Source organism: Acomys minous (assembly GCF_964271855.1).
Source record: "Acomys minous genome assembly, chromosome: 10".
Taxonomy (NCBI): domain Eukaryota; kingdom Metazoa; phylum Chordata; class Mammalia; order Rodentia; family Muridae; genus Acomys; species Acomys minous.
The window spans coordinates 112013931-112037067 of record NC_140491.1 but is presented as its reverse complement, the minus strand read 5'-3'; the positions used below and the strand labels follow the sequence as shown (position 1 = coordinate 112037067).

Sequence of the window (23137 nt, the reverse complement as noted above, 5' to 3'; positions counted from 1 at the left end):
AGGGTCTTTTTAAGTACTGTAAAAGATTTAGTGTTTTATCCTTTAGGACCATTATAGATGGCATTTTCAAGCTTCATTACTTTCACAGTATTAACCTGCAGATTAATTTGTAATACTCATTGAAATATAAATGTGTTATATAAAAAACATATTTAACAAATTGTTGTGTGACCTACATCTCACGGATATAGATGCTAATAAGAAAACATCAAGTGTTGAGAGGGATGTGTCTTTGGGTAATAGGCTCACACTGGAAACCTTTGTGTTGGCTCCATTTCTTGCAAGCTTATTAGGTATTGGGAGACCCTGAGTTCTTGCCTTTCTTTAGAGGCTACTTAGCATCCAGCGTTCCTGGCCTGTGTGGCCTTTCTGGGCTTGTAGCCACACTAAGCCATAGCTGCCTTTTATATGTCGTTTTGGTGGCGACCTCTAGGAATTTCCTCTTGCACCTACAAATGCGAATTGGGTGTCTGGTCAAGCGTTTATGTGCTATTGTAAGCCGAGGTACAGGGTGCGTATTGCACCCCTTTCCTCTTCCACAGAGATACTGAGAGCAGTTTGTTTTTTTTTTTCATTGTAGCCCCCAATATTGAATACATAAAATTTTAAAACAAACTTCACTAAGTTATCATAAAATACCCTTTTCCCCTTTCTTTCTTTCTCTTTCTTTCCTTTTCTTTTTTTCTTCTGAGACACTGTTCCTCTGTGTAGCCCTGGTCAACATTGAAGTTGCTTTGTAGACCAGACTGGCCTTGAACTCACAGTAGTCCTCCTGCCTCTGCCTTCCTGCTGCTGGGATTAAAGGCGTGTGCCACCACGCCCAGCTAAAGTACCCTTTTGATAAAGTATGCAATTCAAAGGGTTGTAGTATATTCACAGGGTCATGTGACCACACTAACTCCAAATAGTTTTTATCAGTCCAAAAGAATTTCTATATATTGGCGGTCCCTCCCCATTTCTGCCTCACCACCTGCCTCACTCAGCCTCTGATCTGCTCTGTGGAGTTGCCTGTGTTGAATGTTTTGTACAAGAGACTTATAACATCTGGGTGCTCACATCTGGCTTTTGCCATGACATCAGCTGCTGGCCAGTAGCTTTCCATGTGGCCTCGCTGTTCTGTTTCCTGGTTAGCAGTTGGTAGACCCTGGATTTCTATGTTTTGATTATCAGAACGTACACTCTTACTGCTATTCATGTGCACGTTCTTGTGTCGGTGTCATGTGTGGGATATATCTCTCCTTATTTAGCATATTTGTGGCCTCTGTCTCCCAGCCCTTCTTCCAAATTCTGAGCTCTGTCTCCTCATTCTTGGCGGGGGGTGGGGGGGGTCAGCTTTTTCTCAGGGAACTAGACATGCAGTGCTTTTCCCAGCAGCCTCTGTGGCAAATGTGGGTGCCAGGAAGGAAAAGGAAAGACTCTGAGCTCTCCTAGCCTGCCGGATTAAAATCCCAGGGAGAGGTCAACTGTTTGCCTTTCCGGTAATGTGTACAGTGGAAAGGACTGTAACCTGCACTGTCTTCACTTCAGAATCCTTGCTCTGCTAAGCACAGCTGAAGTTTCTCCCACTGTATTGAGGGAGGGCAGTGGAGGCTCCTGCATCAAGCCTGTAAATACATAAATGATTACAGTATCAATAGCCATGCAGTTTCATCTTTAGAATGAAGCTTTTCCTTGTAGCAGCCACTACATTTAATAAATATTTGAATAATTAAATGTAGCACAGCACATCTCACAATACTGAAGATAGCGTTTTGCTGGTCAGATGACTAAGAATGAGAAAAATCAAAGCAACAATAGGTTAGATGTAGTGCAATCAAACTTTCACTCAGCTTGTAAAGCGAGTATGACCTCATCACGTTAGATTTCCTGTGCACAAAGAAGCCAGCCTGCAGTGGTTTAGTAATAACTTACTGTTCTCTACCTGTTTTAAGCTGTCTTGCCACAAATCCAAAATTCTGGTAAGAAGCACATGAGGCTCTCTTTGATCCCATTTTATAGATGGAGAAATTGAGAGGCTATTGGTGTTGCTGGAATGGTACTTTGATTTCATCACTTTTTAAGACCTTAGCTTCCCATGTTCTCAGAGTTTTCCTTCCAAATTAGCTTGTGATTAATACTTCCCAAAACAAGAAAAACAATTCCGGACAGTGGGATGAACCCTGTGGAGGATTGTGGGTTGATATTGTGGGTCAGACCAAGTGAGGTGGGTTGCATCCGACCTGCAATTAAAGCTTTTACCGTCTTTCTTCGGGCTTCTGAGGAAAGGCTGGACCTTGTTTCACACCTATTATTGTGTTTTGTTTCAGTGAGAAATGCAAGGCCAGAGGATTTACCGTGATCGTGGATGGCAGGAAGTCTCAGTGGAATGTGGTGAAGACAGTAGTCTTAATGCTGCAGGTAATTATTTTTCTTTTTGTCTGTCAATCAAGAAATACTCTTTGTTTTATAGCGGGACATCCTTTTATTTCCTGTGTCCCTCCCGGACAGTTTTGTCCATCTATAGCATATAGCAGGGACACAGCAGGCTCTTGTTATCTGCTGGGAGGCTACTAAAAACATTGTCATGTGACATGGAAACATCCAGAGTGGATGGATTGTTCCCAGGCACCTGGTTGTCCTGAGAAAAGTTTCTAGACAGTATTTGAGCTAAAGAACAGAAGTTATCTGGATTAATGGAAGACGGTAGAAAAAAATGCCGCTCCTGGCAGGGACTTTGACTTAGAGATGCCTCATGTGAAGCAAATGCAGTGGAAGGAGTTGATGGATCAGTTTGGGGAAAATACATTTAATTGGGCAGTATTAGGAGCAGTGAGCGTTCAGTACGCATCAGTGACATACATAGGGGTCAGAGAACTTGAGCGGCGCCTGGCTGCTCTGTAAGTTCTGTGGAGAGAAAGGGAGTGGGAGTGTTTAAACCCGTGGTTAGAGAACTGTGCACCATGTTTCATCCTTTACTCAGGATGAGTAGGATGAAACGATTTGACAGATGGCAACAAAGAGGATAGTTTTAACTTTAGTGTCAGAGCTTAGTGTGGCTCAGATACTGTGTACTTCACAAAGGTGGAAGTCGGCATAGCCCAAGTGCTGGGGCTTGGCTTTTCCAAGCATCTGAAGTGATGCCAAAGTATTTGCCTGTTGTTCCATTCTTTTTGTTGTTGTTGTTAATAAAAAAGTTATCTGTTATGGATATTGTGCCTATGCATGTCTGTTTATCACATGTTCCTAGAAGGTGTTAGAACCCCTAGGACTGGAGTTGCAGACAGTTGTGAGCTGCTGTTTGGGTGCTTGGAATTGAACCAGCCCGTTGGAAGAGCAGCCAGTGCTCTTCAGTGCTGAGCTCTCTCTCCAGCCCCTGTTGCTTCCTTCTTAAGGATGTGACCCAAATGCTTCCCTATCAGGCTTTGTCGCAGTTAAACACGTGTCCTCTTAGGGCCAGTTTTTACGGGAGCACAGATTGAGGTCCCGTAGCAACCTCTCTGTCAAATGTGTGGCAGTACCTCACTTCCCCACCCTGGAGACAGCTCTGACTCTCTGAGGTTGTTAAGTTCCACTCAGGAAAGGAATCCACTGAGGGTGGTCTTTGGGGTACTGCCCTTCATCCTGACACTCACCCGTCATGGATGAGCCTTTGGGACCTGCAGGAGCCACACTTGGATCCACAGTCTGTAGAACAGTCAGTGGACTTCATCCTCGCAGCCATTTCCTCTTCTCAGGTAGATATGAGTCAGTCTAGATTTCTAAGAAAGTTATCGAAGTTTCTCAGGCTTCCATTAACTATTTTCTCTTAGTTAACTGTCTCAGGAAGTGACTCCCTGACTTTTCTCTCAGGGGCTGGGGTCAACTGTTTGGGAGCCCTGTCCCAGCCTCTGAGAACAGCTCTGCCCGGCACTAGTGTTCTGAAAGAGGAACCCTGTTTTTTTGGATTCTCGTAGCTCTCATATCGAGTGACTTGGAAATAATGATTTTCTGTAGGCCAATAAAAGAATAAACCACACTCTAAACTTCCTTGCCTCTGTGATAAGGGTTTTGAAGCAGTTGAGTTTGTCTTGCTTACCATAGCTACATCCAGGTCATTTACAGGGGCACTAGGTTTCCATTGTATCCATGGACATGCTCCTGAAAGACCATTTCCATCTCTGCCTGGTACAGCCCTCGTGGCTTAGGGTAGTGGTTGGACTCTTGGGTTTAAATAAATACTGGACATTGCCTGTAAGTATCATTTGTATACTGTCTAAGGCTTATGCTTCACCACAGAATTGAATAGTTGGAACAGAGATTCTGTGGCCCTCAAAGTCTAAAATGTTTTTCATCTGGACCTTTCAGAAGTAGTGCGTTGACCCGGTGCAGAGCATTATGAAACAGTGTGGTGGTAGAAATGAATCAGACAGCTGTCTGTCCTGGCTTCCTTACCTCTAACTCTAAGATACAGTTACTTGAGTAAGATCCAGTGCTAATGAAGATTCAATCCTTCAACAGCCATTTATGGAATGGCATTCCTGTGTCAGACGTTGGGAACATAGAGTGACATTCACAGATAAGCTTTTCATTGACATTCATTGGGAAGCTCTTGTGCTATTGAGGAGTCAGGCAGTGGGCAGTTAGGAAACTAATGAGCAGCATGAAGTGGTGATGAAAGCTGTGGTGAATGTGGAGTGGGGGGCATGACCATGATCAACACACACACACACACACACACACACACACACACACGTGCGCGCACGCGCACACACACACACACACACGCACACACACACACACACGATGGCAGGGACGGCCTCCTTAAGGAGGGAGCTCTTGAGCTCTTGGCACATTGGATGAAGAATCCAGTGCAGATGGGATCAGACGAGCATTCTAGGACTCTGGAGCTCAGCATGACGGTAGAGGAGTGATGTAAGGAAGAGGTGTACAGTCACACCTGAGCCAGCAGGGACCCCGCTTGGGACACCAGTAGCCCTGGCAAGGCATCCCGAGCATATGACAGTGCCGGGCAGGACGGCCTCTCACAGGGATGTCAAAGTAGTTTGAAGTGTTAGTGGAACAGGTTAAGCATGGTTAGGTTGTAGGTGCCTTTTCAAGTTAGTCTTCGTGTGCTTCCTAATTAGGAAGAAGTCCTTACAAAGTCATTGCTAACTGCCATTCTTCTCTCTGTGATGCAAATAAATGGTCATGTTAGAAGACAGGAAATTGTAATGTGTGGAAGAAAAGGTGGTTTTATCTTCTTCTTCCAGTGAGTTATCACGAAGACTCCTGACTGTGGAATGGTTGGTAAGAAAATGGACTTCTCATTTTCTGAAGTTCTTTGCCTCATAGCATAAAAATCAATTTTAATGGTTTCTCCGCTAAAACTTAAGTCTTGTGGTTTAATCTAACACACTCCCAGCAGAGATACTGTGTAATTAACACATGCAGTTTGTTCAAAACTGTTGGAAAACTTTTCCAAATAGCTTGCCTTTCTTTATTGCCATTTAGATTTTTGAGTTTGATGAGTTTCTTATGCTTTATTATTTGAATTCTTTTCCCAGTATTTTAGCATAATCGCAAGTGTGTCTGGTAATTTGCACGTTTACTAAATCATTTGCATGTGTAATTCGTACTTGTTCCATGTTTTGCAGAACGTTGTTCCGGCGGAGGTATCCCTCGTTTGCGTAGTGAAGCCAGATGAATTCTGGGATAAGAAAGTAACACATTTTTGTTTTTGGAAAGAAAAGGATAGACTTGGCTTTGAGGTAAATATAATCTATATGACAAGAGATGTGTTGTATCTTTGAAAGTAGTTTCCGCTGTTACTGCTGTGTGTGTTCAGTTTAGTTACTTAGCGATGCGGTGCTTGCCTTGTGCCTCCTGCGCCGTCACCAGGGCATTCTCAGCGCACGACACTTGTTGAATGCTCGCGTCCTTCTCACAGGCTGTGAAAGCTCCGTTTCCGCCTGAGCACTCTGTATTCACTCCCAGATAACCAGGGCCTTTGGGTTAAAGTTTGCAGTGATTATGAGGAGGAAACACAGGGTGGCCTAAGAGTGCGTGGGCTGTGATATGCCGTGTTCGCTTCAGGGTTTTTCGTGCCTGGAGTATTGTGATTTTCAGCACTTTTCTTTCATATGTGTAGGTCTCTCATTTGGTATTTATTCTATTTGGTGGTCCTATAGTTCTTGTATCTCTGGATTGTGTCTCCCATTAATTGATTTAAAATATCTCTGTACCCTCTGCATCTGTGTTAGATGCTTTGAAAATGTCTCACTTTTCTTGTTTGGTCTTCTGTTTTATTTTTAACCTCACATTATCCCCTTCTTGTTCATTTTGAAAATTCCTGGTGACTGAACTTAGTGTCTCATGAATGGTAGGCAAGTGCTCTCTTACTGAGTGATGTTCCGAGCCCAGTTTGGGTGTTTTCTGTTTTGGAGTATTTTCAATTTTAATCCATTTTCAGGGCTCTCTGTTTTCATCTCTATTTGGCTTTTGTATACCCAGCCCATCATCCAAATATTCACATCCATAGATTCACACGACAGGTGAAAATACTTGAAAAAGTGGATTCTGGGGTCAGGAGCTGCCTCCATTGCTAACGAGCTTTCTGGGTAAACATAAGTGGCTGAGTTCAATCCCAGAACCCAAGACAAAAGGCCAGACATGGTGAAACATAATTGTAATTCTAGTCCTGGGGAAATGGCACTACGCAGATGCCTGGGGCTGGCTCGTTGCCAGCCTGGCTTACTTGGTGACCTTAATGCCAATGAGAGACCCTGTGTTTAAACAAAAGAAAGAGGCGAGTGGCACCTGAGATCCTGAGGAATGATATCCAAGGTTGTCCTTTGGCCTCCACACATACTGAACATGTGCACTAGTGCAAACAGACAGACAGACAGATACACACACACACACACACAATTCTTGTTTCAGTACTGGATATAGCCTTGTGCCATAGTTTCCTAAACAATACATTTGAACAACTGTTTGTGTTTTATTAGGTGTATTGATTTAAAGTATCCAGGAGTTTTCTGTGGGCTGCACATGCACATGTAGTGACGCTATACTTAAGAGAACTTGACTATCTTTAGATTTTGGTACTTGCAGTGCTATGCAGAATCCAGCCTCCCTAGGCCCTAATTGATGAGTCTAGTTTTCATCTTTTGGGGGAACTCTTATCTATGCCTCCCGTGACCTTTCCTCTCTGCAACATAGATATCTGCGTAGTTTGAGCTACCAGACAACACCATCACCTCTTATTCTCCTTACATTGCTTGCTTGAGTCTTGACTGTGCTGTTTCTTGTTTGCTTCTTTGTTTCATGTTGAATTGAATACTCGACATTTTGTGTAAGACAGTAAACCAAGGTAAATCGCATTTGCGCCTGCGTATTAACCCACCTTATCTTTTCTGTGGGCTTTACCAGGCAGGGGAAGTGTTGAGTTACACTAGCCAGGAGTTGAGTTGGCTCTCGGCGTTGTTTCTGTATTTTCTTCAGTGCACACAGGCTTCAGGTTTCTCTGTGGTTGCCTTGGTTGGAGGAGTGCTCTGTCTAGCGTTCTGTGTGCTAAGTAGAAGCCAGATTATCTCTCCCCACTTGTTCCTGCACCTCGGTCATTGGTAGCTTTGACTGTCACGTAGACTTAGTGGCGAGATGTGTGCCGGCCAGTTAAAGGACGATGGCTCAGGCCAGTACAAAGAGTATTCTCCTGACAGTGTGGGTGGGAAACCACATCCCAAACAGCTGAGCCAAGAAAGCCTGAATGCTGCAGTTGGCGCCGGGTAGAGTGAGCACTCCAGACACATAGTTCATAGCTAGGAACCTACAGAAAACTACTCTGCGAGAATGCAGAGTGAGCAGGTGCCAGCTGTTCAGACTCAAACCACGGACAGAACAGAGAAAAGCCAGGGCTTTTGTGAAGGCCTGTCACATCTGCTTAGGCATAGGTGTGAATGACCACTTCCTAAGCACCTTGGAGGATGAAAGAAAAGACAGCTTTGGTCTGGTGCCGTAGATGTTTGCCTTAAAATAAAAGTGTTTAATGAAACTTCTTGCATCAATGTATTTTCTCCCAGACACTGAAGAGGTTCAGTTTTGATATTTACCCAGTAAATAAATGCTTATTAAAGGCCGGATGTCCTGAAGAGATGGGATTAGTTTTAAATACTGGTTATTTTGCCACTAAACACATTCGGCTTTAAAGGGGAAGCCCAGCAGCGCCTAGTAAGTGGCACCTAGAGCTTAGAGATAGAATTAAATTCAATGTTGCTTCTTATTTAATTGAAAATTATTTTCCTTAGAGTCCTCCTTCTGGATAACTTGGGTTTTTGTAAAAAAAAAAAAAAAAAAGCGTATGTCTTTGTAGATATTCTACTTATTTTTAACAGCTAACTTTGTGAAAAAAAAATAACGGTGTTCATATAAGCATGACTAAGTGCTTTACTTTATAGAAGTATACATGATAGAACAAAAGTTTTATTATCAGCTCTTCACACTTCATTAGCTGAGCACCTGTCAGATATCCCCACGTGATTTTGCGTTTTCTTTCCCATCTGTGTGAGTCTCTCCTGGTGATGTAGCTCCTGTTCCCGTCCCACAGGGCTTCTTGTTCTCCGAGTGTCCTTCGCTGCTGACCTCAGTACTTCCCTGTAGACCTATCCTGTCTCAAGTCCACGCACGCTTGTTCAGCGAGTTCCTTCTGTCTGTCTGTGGCACCTCACTGATGACTGGGGTAGCATCTGTGTATTTATGACAGGACTAGGACTGGCGTTACTCCTGTCCTCAAACTGAGACACTAATAATCAGAATGACACTCGTAATAATAAAAGCATATTTATCAAGGTTTGGGTTCTTCTCTAACTCGGTCCGAGTCTTACCTTCTCTGAGGTTTACCAGAGGTGAGATCCAGGACAAAGGCTCCTTTTAAGTTCCTGTGTCCGGAGCACCCCTGGCAACATCTGGCCTTTGAGGTTTTTACAAAGGCTTATTAGAACTTTGTGGAGAGTTGGAATGCTACAGATCTAGAGCCAAATGACTTTAGGCTATCCTTAGCCCCCTGAATAGCTCACCTCTGTGCCTGATCTATCATTTCAGCTACAGGTGAAAACCTTCAGAATGTATTACCAGCAAGCCACTAGCTTCCACTAACCCAAAAGCTAAGGACAACATTAGATAACTTTGATTGAAAAAGGCCTTGAGCTAATCACTTTCTTGTTCTGTGACCAGAAAGTTCAAGTAGCTGCTTTTACATAAGAACTCATTGTTTGGGGATGCCTGCATCTATGCTTTGGGGCTGTGGTCACTCATAGCTCAAGTGCAGCTCAGAGTAAATTAATTTTTACTCTTTTGGAAGTATTGTTAGCTGTGTTTTGTGTTTCTTGGAATTTTTAAAAATTCAGTTACATTTTTGTTGTTTTGTTTTCATCTGCCAAGGTTTTCTTTAAGGACCGTTGTATGCATAGGAAGGTTTTTAAATGCTGTGTGCTTCCTGGAAATGAATATATAATCCTCTAGTCTTTGGTTGTGGAATTATGGGGGGATTCTTCTTAATCTTCTCCTCCTCCTCCTCTTCCTCTTCTTCCTCCTCTTCCTCATCAATTTTGGGCAGACCCAGCTTTCATCCTGCAGCATCTCCCATTGTGAGCACATTGTAGTAAGCATCCTGCAGTATATTTAACATGCTTCACCATCTTCAGCCTTTATTTCCACAAATCCACACTGAGATTTCCACAGTTGTATCCAGGTTTGATCTTTTTACTCAAGGCTGTTCACCTGGAGGTGTGTTCCTGATAGTGAGATTTGGGCATTGAGCATCTTCCTTTTGTTTATAGTTGTGCCCTTCAGTGTCTCCATCCCTTAGTTCAACAAAGCTTCAGAATGTCGATTTGGTATTACTGTCCTCTCTGGATGTCCTTGCTGAAGTGAGAGACTTGTCCCTCTGCTGTGTGCCTGCCATTGGTCCCTCTTATGAAAGGTGCTGCCCATGTTTAACTCCCACTGTTGCTGGTGTCTTCACTGTAGTGACTTTACTCCTCAGCTTAGCCTAAAGATTATCGTTTCTTTTTTTCTGTTTTCTATTTTTTTTTTCCTTTTTGGTTTTTTGAGACAGAGTTCCTCTGTATATATAGCCTTGGCTGTCCTGGAATTTACTCTATAGACCAGGCTGGCCTCAAACTCACAGCGATCCTCCTGCCTCAGCCTCTCTGAATGCTGAGATTACAGGTGTGTGTCACAGAGCCCGGCTGATTATCATCTTTTAAGCTCACAGCTTAAAACCATTTAGTGTTTCAGTCCAGCTTCTTATGGGCATCTTTATTCAGCAAAGATCTTTTCAGGCCCCTTGGGTGCTACCGTAGTGGTCTCTGACAGTTTGTGGTGCTCTGGGTGAGATATTCTTAGACATACTTACTTCATCAGTGCCCTGACTAGCCTGCTTCCTTTCACTGAGAAAGGAAGTCACGGGCTGTCACAGTCTGGATGCTAGGAGTAGACATTTCTACAAGGTTTGCCTAGAATATATTATCTTAGTATAACTAGTTAATCTTCAATTGATATAAAAATTCCTTGACATGATTTTATTAAGGAAAAGGTTTTAATTACCAAAGGATTTATTGATAAAGTATTAAAAAACTGTTTTTTTCTGAGATGCTAGTCATTTTTTAAATGTTGGTATTGTCAAAATATTTGATGTTTTAAAGCAGATAGCCATAATCTATTGAGTTGATTTGAAATGCAGTTGTGTTAACTAGGTAAATGATCATTTGCTGCTATTATGAAGCAGGGTTGCGTGTTTCCCCTAATACATGTCCTTATATACATTCAGAGACTTCGATGGTGTGCTCAGTGTTCCTTCCCTTTTCCTCTGTAGGTCATTTTAGTGTCTGCCAACAAGCTGACGCGTTACATAGAGCCATGCCAGCTGACAGAGGACTTTGGCGGGAGCCTCACCTATGATCACATGGACTGGCTAAATAAGAGGCTGGTTGGTATATTAATATAAAACAAGATAAATATTTTTACATACAACTAAGATGTTTGAATAACTTTCTCATTTTAGTCAGTTAAGATGTAGATAGTTTTTATAAAACAGAGTAATACATTATGTGTGTGTCATAATAGTGTAGTGATTGAAACCCACACTCTATGGTCGGACTCACATGACTATATCCTCCTACTGCTGGAAACTGATGTGCCATCTTCATTGACCTATTTGACTTCTCTATGTCTGTAAGACAGTAATAATAGTAGTACTGTCTTGTCCATTTGTGAACAAGATGAAATGAGCATGCGCCTTAGACACTTTGACCAGCCCGGTAGGATATGTAGCACTTCTGTCGGCTGTTACAGTTGGATCAGGATCGGTAAGATCGCCCTTACAGTAGCGACAGAGCATAATTTCTTGAGAGACGATCTCAATGGCTCAGGTGACTCAGAAGATACTTCAGCGTCACGTGAGTTACCAGCCTGCGGCCTAGTTTAACAGATTGACCAAGACTGTCATTTCTCTGAAAGCTTCTCCTTGTCAGACATCTGAGGCATGCTGCTTTGTTTTGTTGAATTGTGGAGAGATGATCTCTGGGAAGGGAACGAAATCCTGCTGGCAAGTGCTGTTTCTGTTAAGTGAAGCCCTCATGATGTACCGATTGTTGAGATTGTCCGTGCTATGTCTATGCGATCTCCCACTGCAGGTCTTTGAGAAGTTCACGAAGGAGTCTACGTCATTGCTAGATGAACTTGCTCTGATCAACAATGGAAGTGAAAAGGGGAGCGAGCAGGAGAAAGAGAGGTAGGTGGGCCGTAGGTGCCCGTGCTGCTGGCTCGGGTGCGCCGAGAGCAGGTCTCTGCTGGGACCTGCCACGCACAGCTGACAAGCTTCTGCTTCACGCGTGCAATGTTCATTTGACTCAGGCTGGCTCTACAAAGCTGCTTCTTCATGAGCCTGGCTGTATTTTTTTTTCCCTTGTGCTAGAAAACATTCTGTTCTAAGAATATACTTTGAAAACAAAGCCGTTTTCTACCCCCTTTAGTTTTGCCTTTTCCTGAGAACATCTGCAGCTTGGAATAAAATTCTTACAACCTTATTTAAACTCATTAGTACCAAAATGTGTAGCATACAGAACTCTTCTCCTGAAATGTGGGATTTGTAAGTTAACGTAAGGAGTTCGGCCTTTCACCGTACTTGATACAGTAGTTGAGTCGGATCATCACGCTGTAGCCGCCCAGACTTACTACCTTCATTTATTGGTTGGTGGGCCACGTTCCCTTCCACTTAAGGCTAAAGCACATTAAGAAACACCCAATGCAGCCGGGAGTGGTGGCGCACGCATTTAATCCCAGCACTTGGGAGGCAGAGGCAGGCGAATCATTGTGAGTTCGAGGCCAACCTGGTCTACAAAGCAAGTCTAGGACAGCCAGGGCTACACAGAGAAACCTTGTCTCGAAAAACAAAAACAAACAAACAAACAAAAAGACACCCAGTGCTGAGCTTTTGATTGTTGGTGTCACCAGAACAGAGCTTTTCCATTAGGAAGTTTGAGGGAGCCAAGGGGCGTTCTTACCCAGCTCCTTTGCAGCTGACCTTGAGTATGCGGCAGAACCTACGAGTATAAATACGGTCAAGTGTCAGCCAGCTGAAATAACACGATCACGTGGGTGTAAGAGAATGATAATTGTACCAAATGCTGATTAAAACGAGTTCAGGATGTAAAAAGACAGTTTGGATTACAGTCTAGTTGAAGGTACCATAAATGGTCAGAAATATTAGTGCCCTGTACATGGCACATGGAGGCACAGGCATCTAGAGTCAGGGTTCCACACAAGTCTAGCTTGGTGAACCAGTAATTTTATTTGGGTTACTTACGGGAGTATAGGTGAGAGGTTACTTATAAGATAGTAGGCAACGAATAGGCTGCTGTATCACCAAAGAAGAGACTCTGTCTAGCAAGTGCCACCCCCTTGTGTATCTTGCAGGTGGAGAGGGGCCTCTTGTGCTGTCTGGTACACCCTCCTCCACTTTCACACGAGAATGTTAGTGCGCCAGTCTATGGCAGTCTCTCGATGGTAATCCTAGCTGCTCTTGCAAGACAGCAATTGGCATATCCTTCCTGGAGAACAGTGTTGCACAACACCATATAAAAATGTAAATGCATATATATCTATAGATATATACATATATATACATTAAGTCGTGTGTGTGTGTGTGTGTGTGTGTGTGTGTGTGTGTGTGTGTGTGTGTGTATGTATGAGACTTAAGGTTGTGGTAGCATGAAGCTATTACACACTCTTATTTCCCAGGGAAGACAGTCATTTGAAGAGCGTACCCATAGACCATGCAGTATTTCTGTCCCTGTTGGTGGCTGTAAACCTGGGTTGTGGGCGCCAAGGAAGCATGGCGTCAGAGAGTCCCGTTTAATTGCTTCTTTAAACCTCATGCTTATAAGACAATAAGGCAGTGTTTTGAGAAGGAGTGAGAAATGTTGACTTGTGTGTCTACAAGAAGTATTAAGAAAATCTTATGTCTACCAGTCTCCACATTCAAATGTTATTGTTTGGTTTCTTCCATACTCAGGCAATAGAATCCCATCTGTTGAAGATTTGTATCACTCGTCATTGTGTTAGCCTTCAGGGAGCACCTAGGCGACCCAAGGGGTGAAGGCGAGGATCAGTTAACAGAGTACAGGGTGTGGTTTACCATAGAGCAGCATGGTCTTTGGCTGTGATTTGCGAGCTTCTCTCTCTTTATTGTATTTTCTCTTTCTCGTGTGTTTAAGAAAATAAAGGCAGAATTCCAGCCGCCCGAGAAACAGGACCACAGTAGAGAAGGAGTGGAGCCTAACTGTTAGGACACCACACGTACATGTATATATGTATGTTTATTAGTATGTAGGAGGCAAAATTTAACACAAGAAAATGCAGGTCGAAGAGTTTACTGGTTGGCTGCATAGGGTGTTTAGTTATGTAATCATGGGTCTCGTCATCTTCATTAAGGGGCGATTGGACTTTTCCCTCTCCTGCTTGTATCCCTTGTTTCTCGTGTCTTAGCTTTAGCTAAGACTTGAGACACTGTGTTGAATAAGGATGGAGAGGGTGGAAATCCTTGTCTCCTGTGTCTGTTGCGCTCTCTGTCCTGAAGTCTACATTTGTGCTGTGTTACACTTAATTACGTGCGCTGAACCCTTTGTTACCTTTGCTGTGAAGCCAGCCCAACCCGGCAGTCCTCCTAATGTGCTGTTGAGTTCTGCTCCTTTGGTTTCATCCAGGGCTGCTGTTCTCATTTACTGTGTTCCTCTGGCTTTGGCTTCATAAGAGGAGTTGGTAGTAATCGCTTACTGGCTGTGGGACAGTGTGTGGAACAGTACTGCTGGCTCTTTAGCGGTCTGGTAGAATGTAGCATCGGATCTTTCTGGAATATATTTATTATGTGTAAAACAATTTCTAAAGTAGATTTATAGGAATATTACAGCCTTTACTCTTCTGTTGCCTGCCAGGTCCGTGGATTTGAACTTCCTTCCATCTGTTGATCCTGAGACGGTTCTTCAGACAGGTAACATGAAAAACAAAACATTGCTTGTTAGTGGTAATAATAATCTGGTGAACAAAGTATTAGCCTCTTACAGAAATTTGTTCAGCATGTATGTGGTTGAGGTAGTAGGAATTTAAACGGAAGTTTTTCCAAACTGCTTCGGGCTAAACTTGATGGTGTTAATATAATATTTAAAAAATAATAACATTAAACTATTTTCTCCTAGAAATACTAGGTTTATTTTCTATTTTATAAAATGGATTTCACAGAGTGATTTAATTCTATCTCATTTGGTTGTTGTGAGGATTATTGAATGCTTGCTGTGTGCTGCTTTCCCTCAGCAGCAGTTGAAATAATTGGTATTACTGTCTCTTGTTTTACACTTCAAGGAAGTCAAGGCTTAGAGATTAAAAAAAAAAAAACCTAAGTAAGTAACTTGTTCAGAATCAATTAAGAAAATTTATCACCACAACTCCAAGCAGGTCCAAGTGCAGAGGCATCGTTACAGCAGTTTGTAATCATCTGAGCCCGTGGCCTTGGCCTTGTGTGCTGATGCCCCATCCTTCCTGCTGCATGTGTGCTAGCCCCATGTCTGTAGTACAGAGCCATCCAATCTAGGAGGATGAATTGGGATTCTTTTAATGAAATACTGTCATTTTATTTCTACTTCACAAAAACAAAAAACAAAAAGCAAAAAAAAAAAAAAAAAAGCAAACAAAAAACCCCAACAATATCTCATGTTACGCTCTTAGTGGGTTCCAGTCACAAATCTCAGTACTCTGTTAACTCATATCCTTCAGCATAGTCTGTGAGGAAGGTCTTGTTACCGTATCGTTTTTAAGAGGCATGAAGCTGAAGCATAAGCAGTTAAGCGGGGCCTTGTAGACAGGCTCATTAGTCGCAGTTCCCGGAAGGCAGAGGCTGGAAGGGAAGTTCAAGGTCTGCCTGACCCACGGCGTGAGTTAAGTGAAAGCTTGAGGGACTTACAGAGACCTCATCTCAAAACCAGGGATGTGAAGGAGGCTGCAGATGCGGCCCAGGAGCGGCCCACGTTCCTAGCAGGGTCTCGGCTCCAGTTCCTTCCTTGGTGGGCTGAGTTATTACGCATACACGCAGCCAGTAAATTCTATAGTCAAAGCCTGAACCCAGGCATCGAGGCATCAAATTTTTTCTCAAAAAGTTGTCCTAAACTTTCTCTGATAAAAAAGGGTACTCACAAGGAAAATGCTAAGGCAACACTTGTCGAGTAGAAAAAGAAATGAGTGTATTCTGATTTTATATATATATATATTTTCCATGCAAAGATTCAGATGTGTTTAAGTATTTACACAGATTTTTAAAATGAATGTTTTCTAGTTGCAAATTGCCAAGACTAGTTTTTTAAAAATCTGGATAGTTTTGATATATTTATTCAGCTATATTTCAGTTTTCAATATGATATAATCTTAGTTCTTTAGGGAGCGAAAGGATACTTATAACCCAGAAATTGCATGTTTAGAAATTACAGTAGTTGGCCAGTAAAAGCACTATTTTACATGAAAACTTAATTCCATGAGTTATTTAGCATTTTTTTACTTAACATTTTAAAAAAACTTTATTTTCAGTGATTGATTTAAGATAATTTTAAATATTTATATATGCACTAAGTTTTGTTTTATATTCTATGGACACTTAAAGTAGGCATTGAAATTATATAATGGAGATTTAGAACAATCTAGATTTTAAAAGAAGTTGGTTATATCTGAAAGCTATAATAAAAATTCTCTTTCTGTACTTTGAAAGCTATTTAAAGTTAGGATACTTTATTTTGGAGTAAAGATGAGAAGAGGAAAGTTTATAATGCCTATGTACTTTTGATACCTGTGTAATAATCAGTAGTTTTATCTGGCGCAAATGGCCTCTTTATTTTTAAAATTGTAACTGCGCCCATAGCTTTGTTCCGCACTCCTCTGTGTCAGCTCATGTATGAGGGGATTCCTAGGCGAGCTTGCTATATGTAATTCTTCCACTGCTGTAGCCTGTCAGTATGCTACGCACATTCCTATAGAGATTATTTTAGTATTATTTTGCACTGCTCGTAAAACTCCTGTTACCTTGATGGTACGGCTGCCTCACTGCCAACTCTTAAGTGCCGTGCTTGAGAGTGAGGAGTCGAAGCCCTCCAATGTGAATTACTATTTCTTGAATTAGTAATGAAAATTGTTGAGTGTAATTTTGCTCCACAGAGAGATGATTTAGTGACACAATATCTTGAGTAATAATCCACCAAGAATCTGATAAAGGCATATTAATGCATGTGCTCTACATTTACCGTGGCGTATGGGGTGTATATGTTTACACAATTGGCCATTTATTTCAATATATTTTCTGGTTTATATGAAATGATTGTGTTCTCGTCTGTGTGCACATACGCAGCTTTCCTACTCTTTGTGGCACGAGGTTTCTGGTTGCATTTTATCCCTTCTGGGAGTGCAAAGGGGGATGGGTTTTAAAAGCGGGATCAGGATTTAGAAGATCAACCTGTAGGGACCGTATTTTTTGTGGGCATTAATTACAAGTATCTTTCGTTTGTAAAGGGCATGAGTTGTTATCTGAATTACAGCAGCGTCGCTTTAACGGCTCCGAGGGAGGGGTCTCCTGGTCTCCCATGGATGATGAACTGCTCGCACAGCCACAGGTTATGAAGCTGTTAGACTCGCTCCGGGAGCAGTACACGCGCTACCAGGAAGTGTGCAGGCAGCGCAGTAAGCGCACACAGCTGGAGGAAATCCAGCAGAAGGTCATGCAGGTGGGTGTCAGGCTGCTGCGCCCCTCGCTCTCCTCAGTCCCGGTGTCTTCCCTGGCAAGGTTTGCCTCGTGACTGACTGGATTAAGTCTTGCTTACATCACATTGAGGACTTCAGAGATTTCAAACTTGACTCATATCTTTATAGGGACCATCCACATTAAAGTTATTTCTGCAATGGTGGGATTGATTATTTAACTCATTTAACAGAATGAACTTCAAAGCCAGCTAGTTTAAAACATAAATGGTCTCTATATTCACTTTATCCATAACATTTGAACATGGTTACTTGATCTATTCTTTTCTTATAGAGCTTACTAGATGGTTTTCTATCATTGTAAAGCATTTGGACTTAGCATGCAAAGGTAATACATGTGGTGTAGGTAATTCTAATATTAAATTTATTCTTTTATGCCATTAATAAAAATGTTAATCTACTTAATTATGAATTTTCAGTTGCCTTTGGAATTTATTTTCATACAGAATATGGCTGAAAATACCAAAATGAATATTAGACATTTCTGTTCATTAGGTGGATTTTAATCTGCTGAACAATTAAGAAAATAAATCTTTAAATGATTTTATTTATTTGGTGATACAAGCTGGAGCAGCTACTCAGCCATAACAGAGTATACTGCTCTTGCAGAGGACGTGGTTCAGTTCCCAGCACCCATATCCAGGGCTCACAGTTACCTGTAACTCCAGCTCCAGAGAGTCTGCTGCTGTGTGCTTTTTTGTCTTCCAAAGGTGCCTGCTCTTACATGTACATACGCATGCACACATGTACACATAACTAAAAATAAAATAGACTTTTAAAAGTAAGTGCCAGCAGCCCGAAATGCTGAAGTGTCCATTTTAAATCTAGATTAATTGATTCTCTAGGTAAATATTTATTAAGTGCTTCGCATGTATTAGGCATGGTACTAGATCTTATACAGGTTATAAAAGTAGATTTAGATTTAGATTTGTTTGTTGATAAACTTAAGGAGAAAAGGCATTGAGGGCATCACCGGGAAAGAACCAGAGTGTTGTGTGGTTGCTGTGGTTGCTGTGGTTGCTGTAGTGTGGAAGGCCCAGTGGGTTGAAGTAGCGGTCGGGTTTATTCTCTAGGAACGTGGACTGTTTGACCGCACGGAAGAAGGGTTTACGGGAGGCTGGCGTGCTGTGGTGGTTAGAGGGCAGCGCAGTGAGGAAGTGGGCGTTTGGGCTCTTGGGATGCACTGGATTCTGTAGAGCGTCTTCTCATTCATCGGATGTCTAGGACCACTCTTAGCAAGCTAGTGTGCAACAAGAAGCCAGCACTCTAATGGGAGTGTATATTCATGAAACTAGGCTTCCGCTAAGGATGCCCAGCCTGTGTTGTGGTCAGGACAGCAGTGTCACACATAGGACAGACTCATGGGTGGTTTCCTAACCCATGGCTATCAGGTTCAACCCCCCATGGAATGTGTGGCCCAAGATAATTCTCAGTGTGGCACAGCAGAGCCGAAATGTTGGATATCTTGACTAGAAACCATTAGCTGTAGAAACCACTTTCCCTGTAAAGGCTAAACATTTAGGCCTTATGGATCACATTGTGTTTTTCGTAGTTACAGCTAGTTAGCCCTCCTTTATAATGTAAGAAATGTGCAAGTGTGGTGTACGCATATGAGTGTGCATGGCCTGTTCCCAGTGGAACTTTATTTTCAAAGCAGATAATGGCCCAGATTTGGCTTCAGGGTATAGCTTGCTGACCTGTGACTAAATCTGTGACATATCATAGGAAGAAAGGTGTGAAAGGATGATGTTGAATTCCAGGCAGAAAAATCAAGGCTTTTATTGACATTAATCCCATGTAAACTAAAGATGTCTGAGCATATGTTTAATTGTGACTATTCCTGTGTACTTACTAGTATGTTAAAGGCAGTCTGTACCAGGCCCAAGTAAGCTTCAGCCTTTATGTTGGAATTACCTTGGATAAGCCCAGACATGGAATGGCACAGTGGTTGGGACAAGGCTCAGTTCTGCACCCAGGCTGTCTGGATCTGGCCTTTTCTGTTTCCAAGCAGGTTGTCCTTGGATGACTAGTCTATGCCCTAGTTTCTTCTTCCTCCACAAGCAGAGCAATTACAACACTAATTATAGAAACACGCCTATTTATTAAGACTTTTAAATGAAGAATTAAAGTGACAATTTTACAGGATCCTTAGTGCCTGGTATGTAACAAGTGCTGGCTTTTGGATTTATGCATAGCGGTAAGAATCACCACCACATGGGCTTTGCTAAATAGATGAGATCAAAGAAGTCAGTGTACCGAAAAGTGCATCTTTAAAATGCCCAAGTAAGAGATGATAGAAGGGAGATAATGACTGTGCTGATGGTGCTGATGTGATAGTGCTGTGTATAGTGGTGGTGATGATGATGATGATGATGATGATGATGATGATGACTGATGGTAGTTAACAGAGCATTGTTAACAACAGACAAATTTCATTGTAGTTCAGGGTTTTTGTTTGTTTGTTTGTTGTTGTTGTTTTTCTCTTTAATTTTTGTTAAAGATAAGGTCTCACTTGAAGCCCAGGCAGATCTCTAGCTTATGATTCTCCTGTTTCCTGCCTCCCGCCTCAGCTTTCTGACTGGATGTCAGGCACATGGGGCCACACCCAGCCATTTTCTCTATGAATCTGCAGCTGTGCCGGTGCACCAGTGCTGCGTGGGCAGCTTCCCTACAGACCACAGTTTAAAGATCCAGCTCCCTTGCCAAAAAGATTACTTGAATGTAGCTACCGTAACATGTGAACAGCATGCTGAACACATGGCACACATTGTAGTGTCTTGCAGATCTGGGGGACTTCAGTATATGTAGAGCTGGTTGGGAAGGCGCACGTCTGTTTATGTTGTCAGGGAAATACCTGTCCTGACACATCTCGGAGAACGCGACGCACGAGCAGTGGGTAGTTGATAAACTATGTGCTGAGTAGCCGTGTGGTCGTCAGTGTCAGACTTCATGAGGAGTGTGAATGCTCTGCGTGCTGCTTCTGTGGAGGTAGAAGACAGGGCTTGCACACGCCTGGGTAGGCGACGGCACCACCTCACTGAAGAGGCTGTGGTCTTCTCCATTATGCACTGCAGCAGTATTGCTGCCAGTGCTGCAAGTGTTAGTTGTAGAACATTCCATGCACTTTTCCTGCATTCTAGAGAGAGGCCACAGGATGCACTCACAGCTGCATAAGTGCGCGGCTGGAGGTGGTGTTCTCAGCCCCTGCGCCCCTCCTGCAGCCAGGTGCTTGTCTGCGTTCCTGCCGGGGCTGCCCTTGTGTGTGTCCCGATGCTCCCTCATGCAGTCCAGCTGTGAAACAGTAGTGGATTGCCACAGGCATTTTTGGCCTGCGCAAATATTTGCCCTCACAGGTTTTAAGGATGTATCTCTAAGGTTATACTTTGCCTTTAAATATATTAATAACTGTTTGAGGGGTCTTATTGTCATAGATTGTGTACAGAACTGTTTCTGAAATAAGTTAACATTCATACTTGACTGAGTAAAATGTGAATGAAAAATTTATAACACCACTTGGCAATCCACTATCATTGATGCATTTAAATGGACTTGTTTACTGGGTACTGACCTCAATTTGAATAATTTTATTAGAAGTAGTCATACAGTTACTGCAGCTACCCTATGATGTTACATACTCAGGAAAATCAATTTCGGCATGTGTTAAAGCTGCGTGTACTGTTGGTCATGTAATTGGGTTTCTGTGTCAATGAGATGCCGCTCCTTTATATGAAATTCATCTTTAGGTTAGGGGCTTCTCTATGGTTCTGCACTCTTACTCCCTTTTGTGGCTGTCCTGACACAGCAGACACACTAATGATGAAGAACAAAGGTTTGCCTTGCATAGTTAGCTCTACAGGCCAGAAGACCCAGGGTCAGGAGGTGTCCGTCTGATTGGGCTTTCTTGCTATGCAGAAGGCAAAAGGGCAGGAATTTGAGTGAGAAGTGGAGCAGTGCAGGAACACATCAGCATCAGCACAAGCTAATCAGCAAGCGAAGAAGCAAATAGCACCCTGTGAGTCTGAGTTCTGCCTTCACCTTAACTGTGCCCCCCAGGGCTGCCGTTGGAACATTCTAGGCACTGTGTAAGACTTGTCATGGTGGGTTGTGTTTGTGACTCTCAGCCTCTGTGCTTTCCCACCTTCCCCTTTATCCTCTCAGGCTTTATGGTTTGTCTCTCACCTGCAGTTTCCCTTACAGTTTGTAGGTTTCTTAAGAGAGTGTCTGTCCGGATACTTAATTTTTGACAAAGGATCCAAAACCATACAATGGAAGAAAGAAAGCATCTTCCACAAATGGTGTGGTCTAACTAGATTTCTACGTGTAGGAAGCTACAGATAGATCCATAATAATCACGCTGTACAAATTGAAGTCCAGGTGGATCAGAAACCTCAAAATAAAACGAGACACACTGAATCTATTAGAAGAGAAAGTGGGGAAGAGCCTTGAACTCATTGGCACAGGAGACATCTTCCTGAACAGAGCACCAGCTGCCCAGGCTCTAAGATCAACAGTTATTAAGTGGGACTAAAAAGCTTCTGTAAGGCGAAGGTCACTGTCAATAGAACGAAACAGCAGACTATAGATTGGGAAACAATCTTCATCAATCCTACATCCAACAAAAGGCTAATATCCAAAACATATAAAGAACTCAAGAAATTAAACAAACCAAATAATCCAGTTAAAAACGGGGTACAGCAGGATAACCATCCTATAATTCACAGGCCCAAAGAAGCTAAGTAACAGGGAGGGCCCAAGAGAGGATGCACAAATCTCACTGAGAACAGGAAATAGAATAGACAGAGGAAGTGCTTGAAGACAGGAGCAGGAAGGGAGAGGCAGTGCTGGAGGAAGTGAGGGTGGAGGTCTGATGTACAGGGAGCAGGAGGACATAGGGCTTGCAGAGAGAAGAGAAACCGTGGCCTGAGGCATCTCTGAGACAGACTGGAGATTATGACAGCGCAGGTTCCTGGGAGGGTATGGGGTGACTGTAGCTGAGACCCAACTGGTGTTGGACATGGAGACGGAAGAGGCCACCCTGTAACCAGACAGGACTCCTAGTGAAGGGAGGGAACACCAACCCACCCACAAAAACTTCAACCCAAGATGTACCATACCTGTAAGATGTGCAAGGATAAAGATAGAGCAGAGACTGAGGAAATGTCCAACCAGTGCCTGGCCCAACCCGAGACCCACCCCATGGCAGAGCCAACCCCCGACACTATTAGTGATACTCTGCTATGCTTGCACACAGAAGCCTAGCATAACTGTCCTCTAAGAGGCTCCACCTAGTAGGGGATCAAAACAGATGCTGAGACTCACAGCCAAACGTTGGGAAGAGTGAAGGGAATTTTGTAGGAAAGTAGGAGGAAGGAGGAGGGGACAGGAGCTCCATGAGAAGACCAACAAAACCAACTAACCAGGACCCAGAAGGGCTTGGAGACTGAAGCACCAACCAAGGACCATGCATGGACTGGACCTAGGCCCCCTACACAGATGTAGCCAATGGGCAGCTCAGGCTTGGAGAACAGGGCCTGGCTCTTACATAGACTCTGTTGCCTGCCTTTTTTTTTTTTAAATAATTCTCCCTGGTGGGGCTGCCATGCCAGGCCACAGGGGAAGAGGGCATGCTCCATCCTGATGCAAGTTGATGAGCTGCAGTGGATGAGAAATGTGGGCTCCCCTTTTCTGGGGAATAAAGGAACGGGGAAGGAGAGGAGGGAGGGGCCTACGATTGGCATGTAAAGTAAATAAATAATTAAAAAGAAGTGTCCGTTTTAACTGTTGTATCTAACACTGAAATGTGGAGCAGTAATGAGTGTCTTTATGTACA

General features: G+C 42.9%; 1 protein-coding gene across 5 annotated transcripts in view; it reads left to right on the top strand.

Annotated features, from left to right (window-relative positions):
- SESTD1 (SEC14 and spectrin domain containing 1) overlaps positions 1–23137 on the top strand; it is a 91447-nt gene that overhangs the window by 43964 nt on the left and 24346 nt on the right. For all 5 annotated transcript variants that reach the window (XM_084798505.1, XM_084798507.1, XM_084798506.1 and 2 more), the window contains exons 4-9: positions 2307–2397; positions 5613–5726; positions 10832–10945; positions 11652–11749; positions 14451–14506; positions 17062–17273. In XM_084798505.1, the coding sequence (XP_084654631.1) occupies positions 2307–2397; positions 5613–5726; positions 10832–10945; positions 11652–11749; positions 14451–14506; positions 17062–17273 (685 nt within the window). The remainder of the gene's footprint in view (positions 1–2306; positions 2398–5612; positions 5727–10831; positions 10946–11651; positions 11750–14450; positions 14507–17061; positions 17274–23137) is intronic.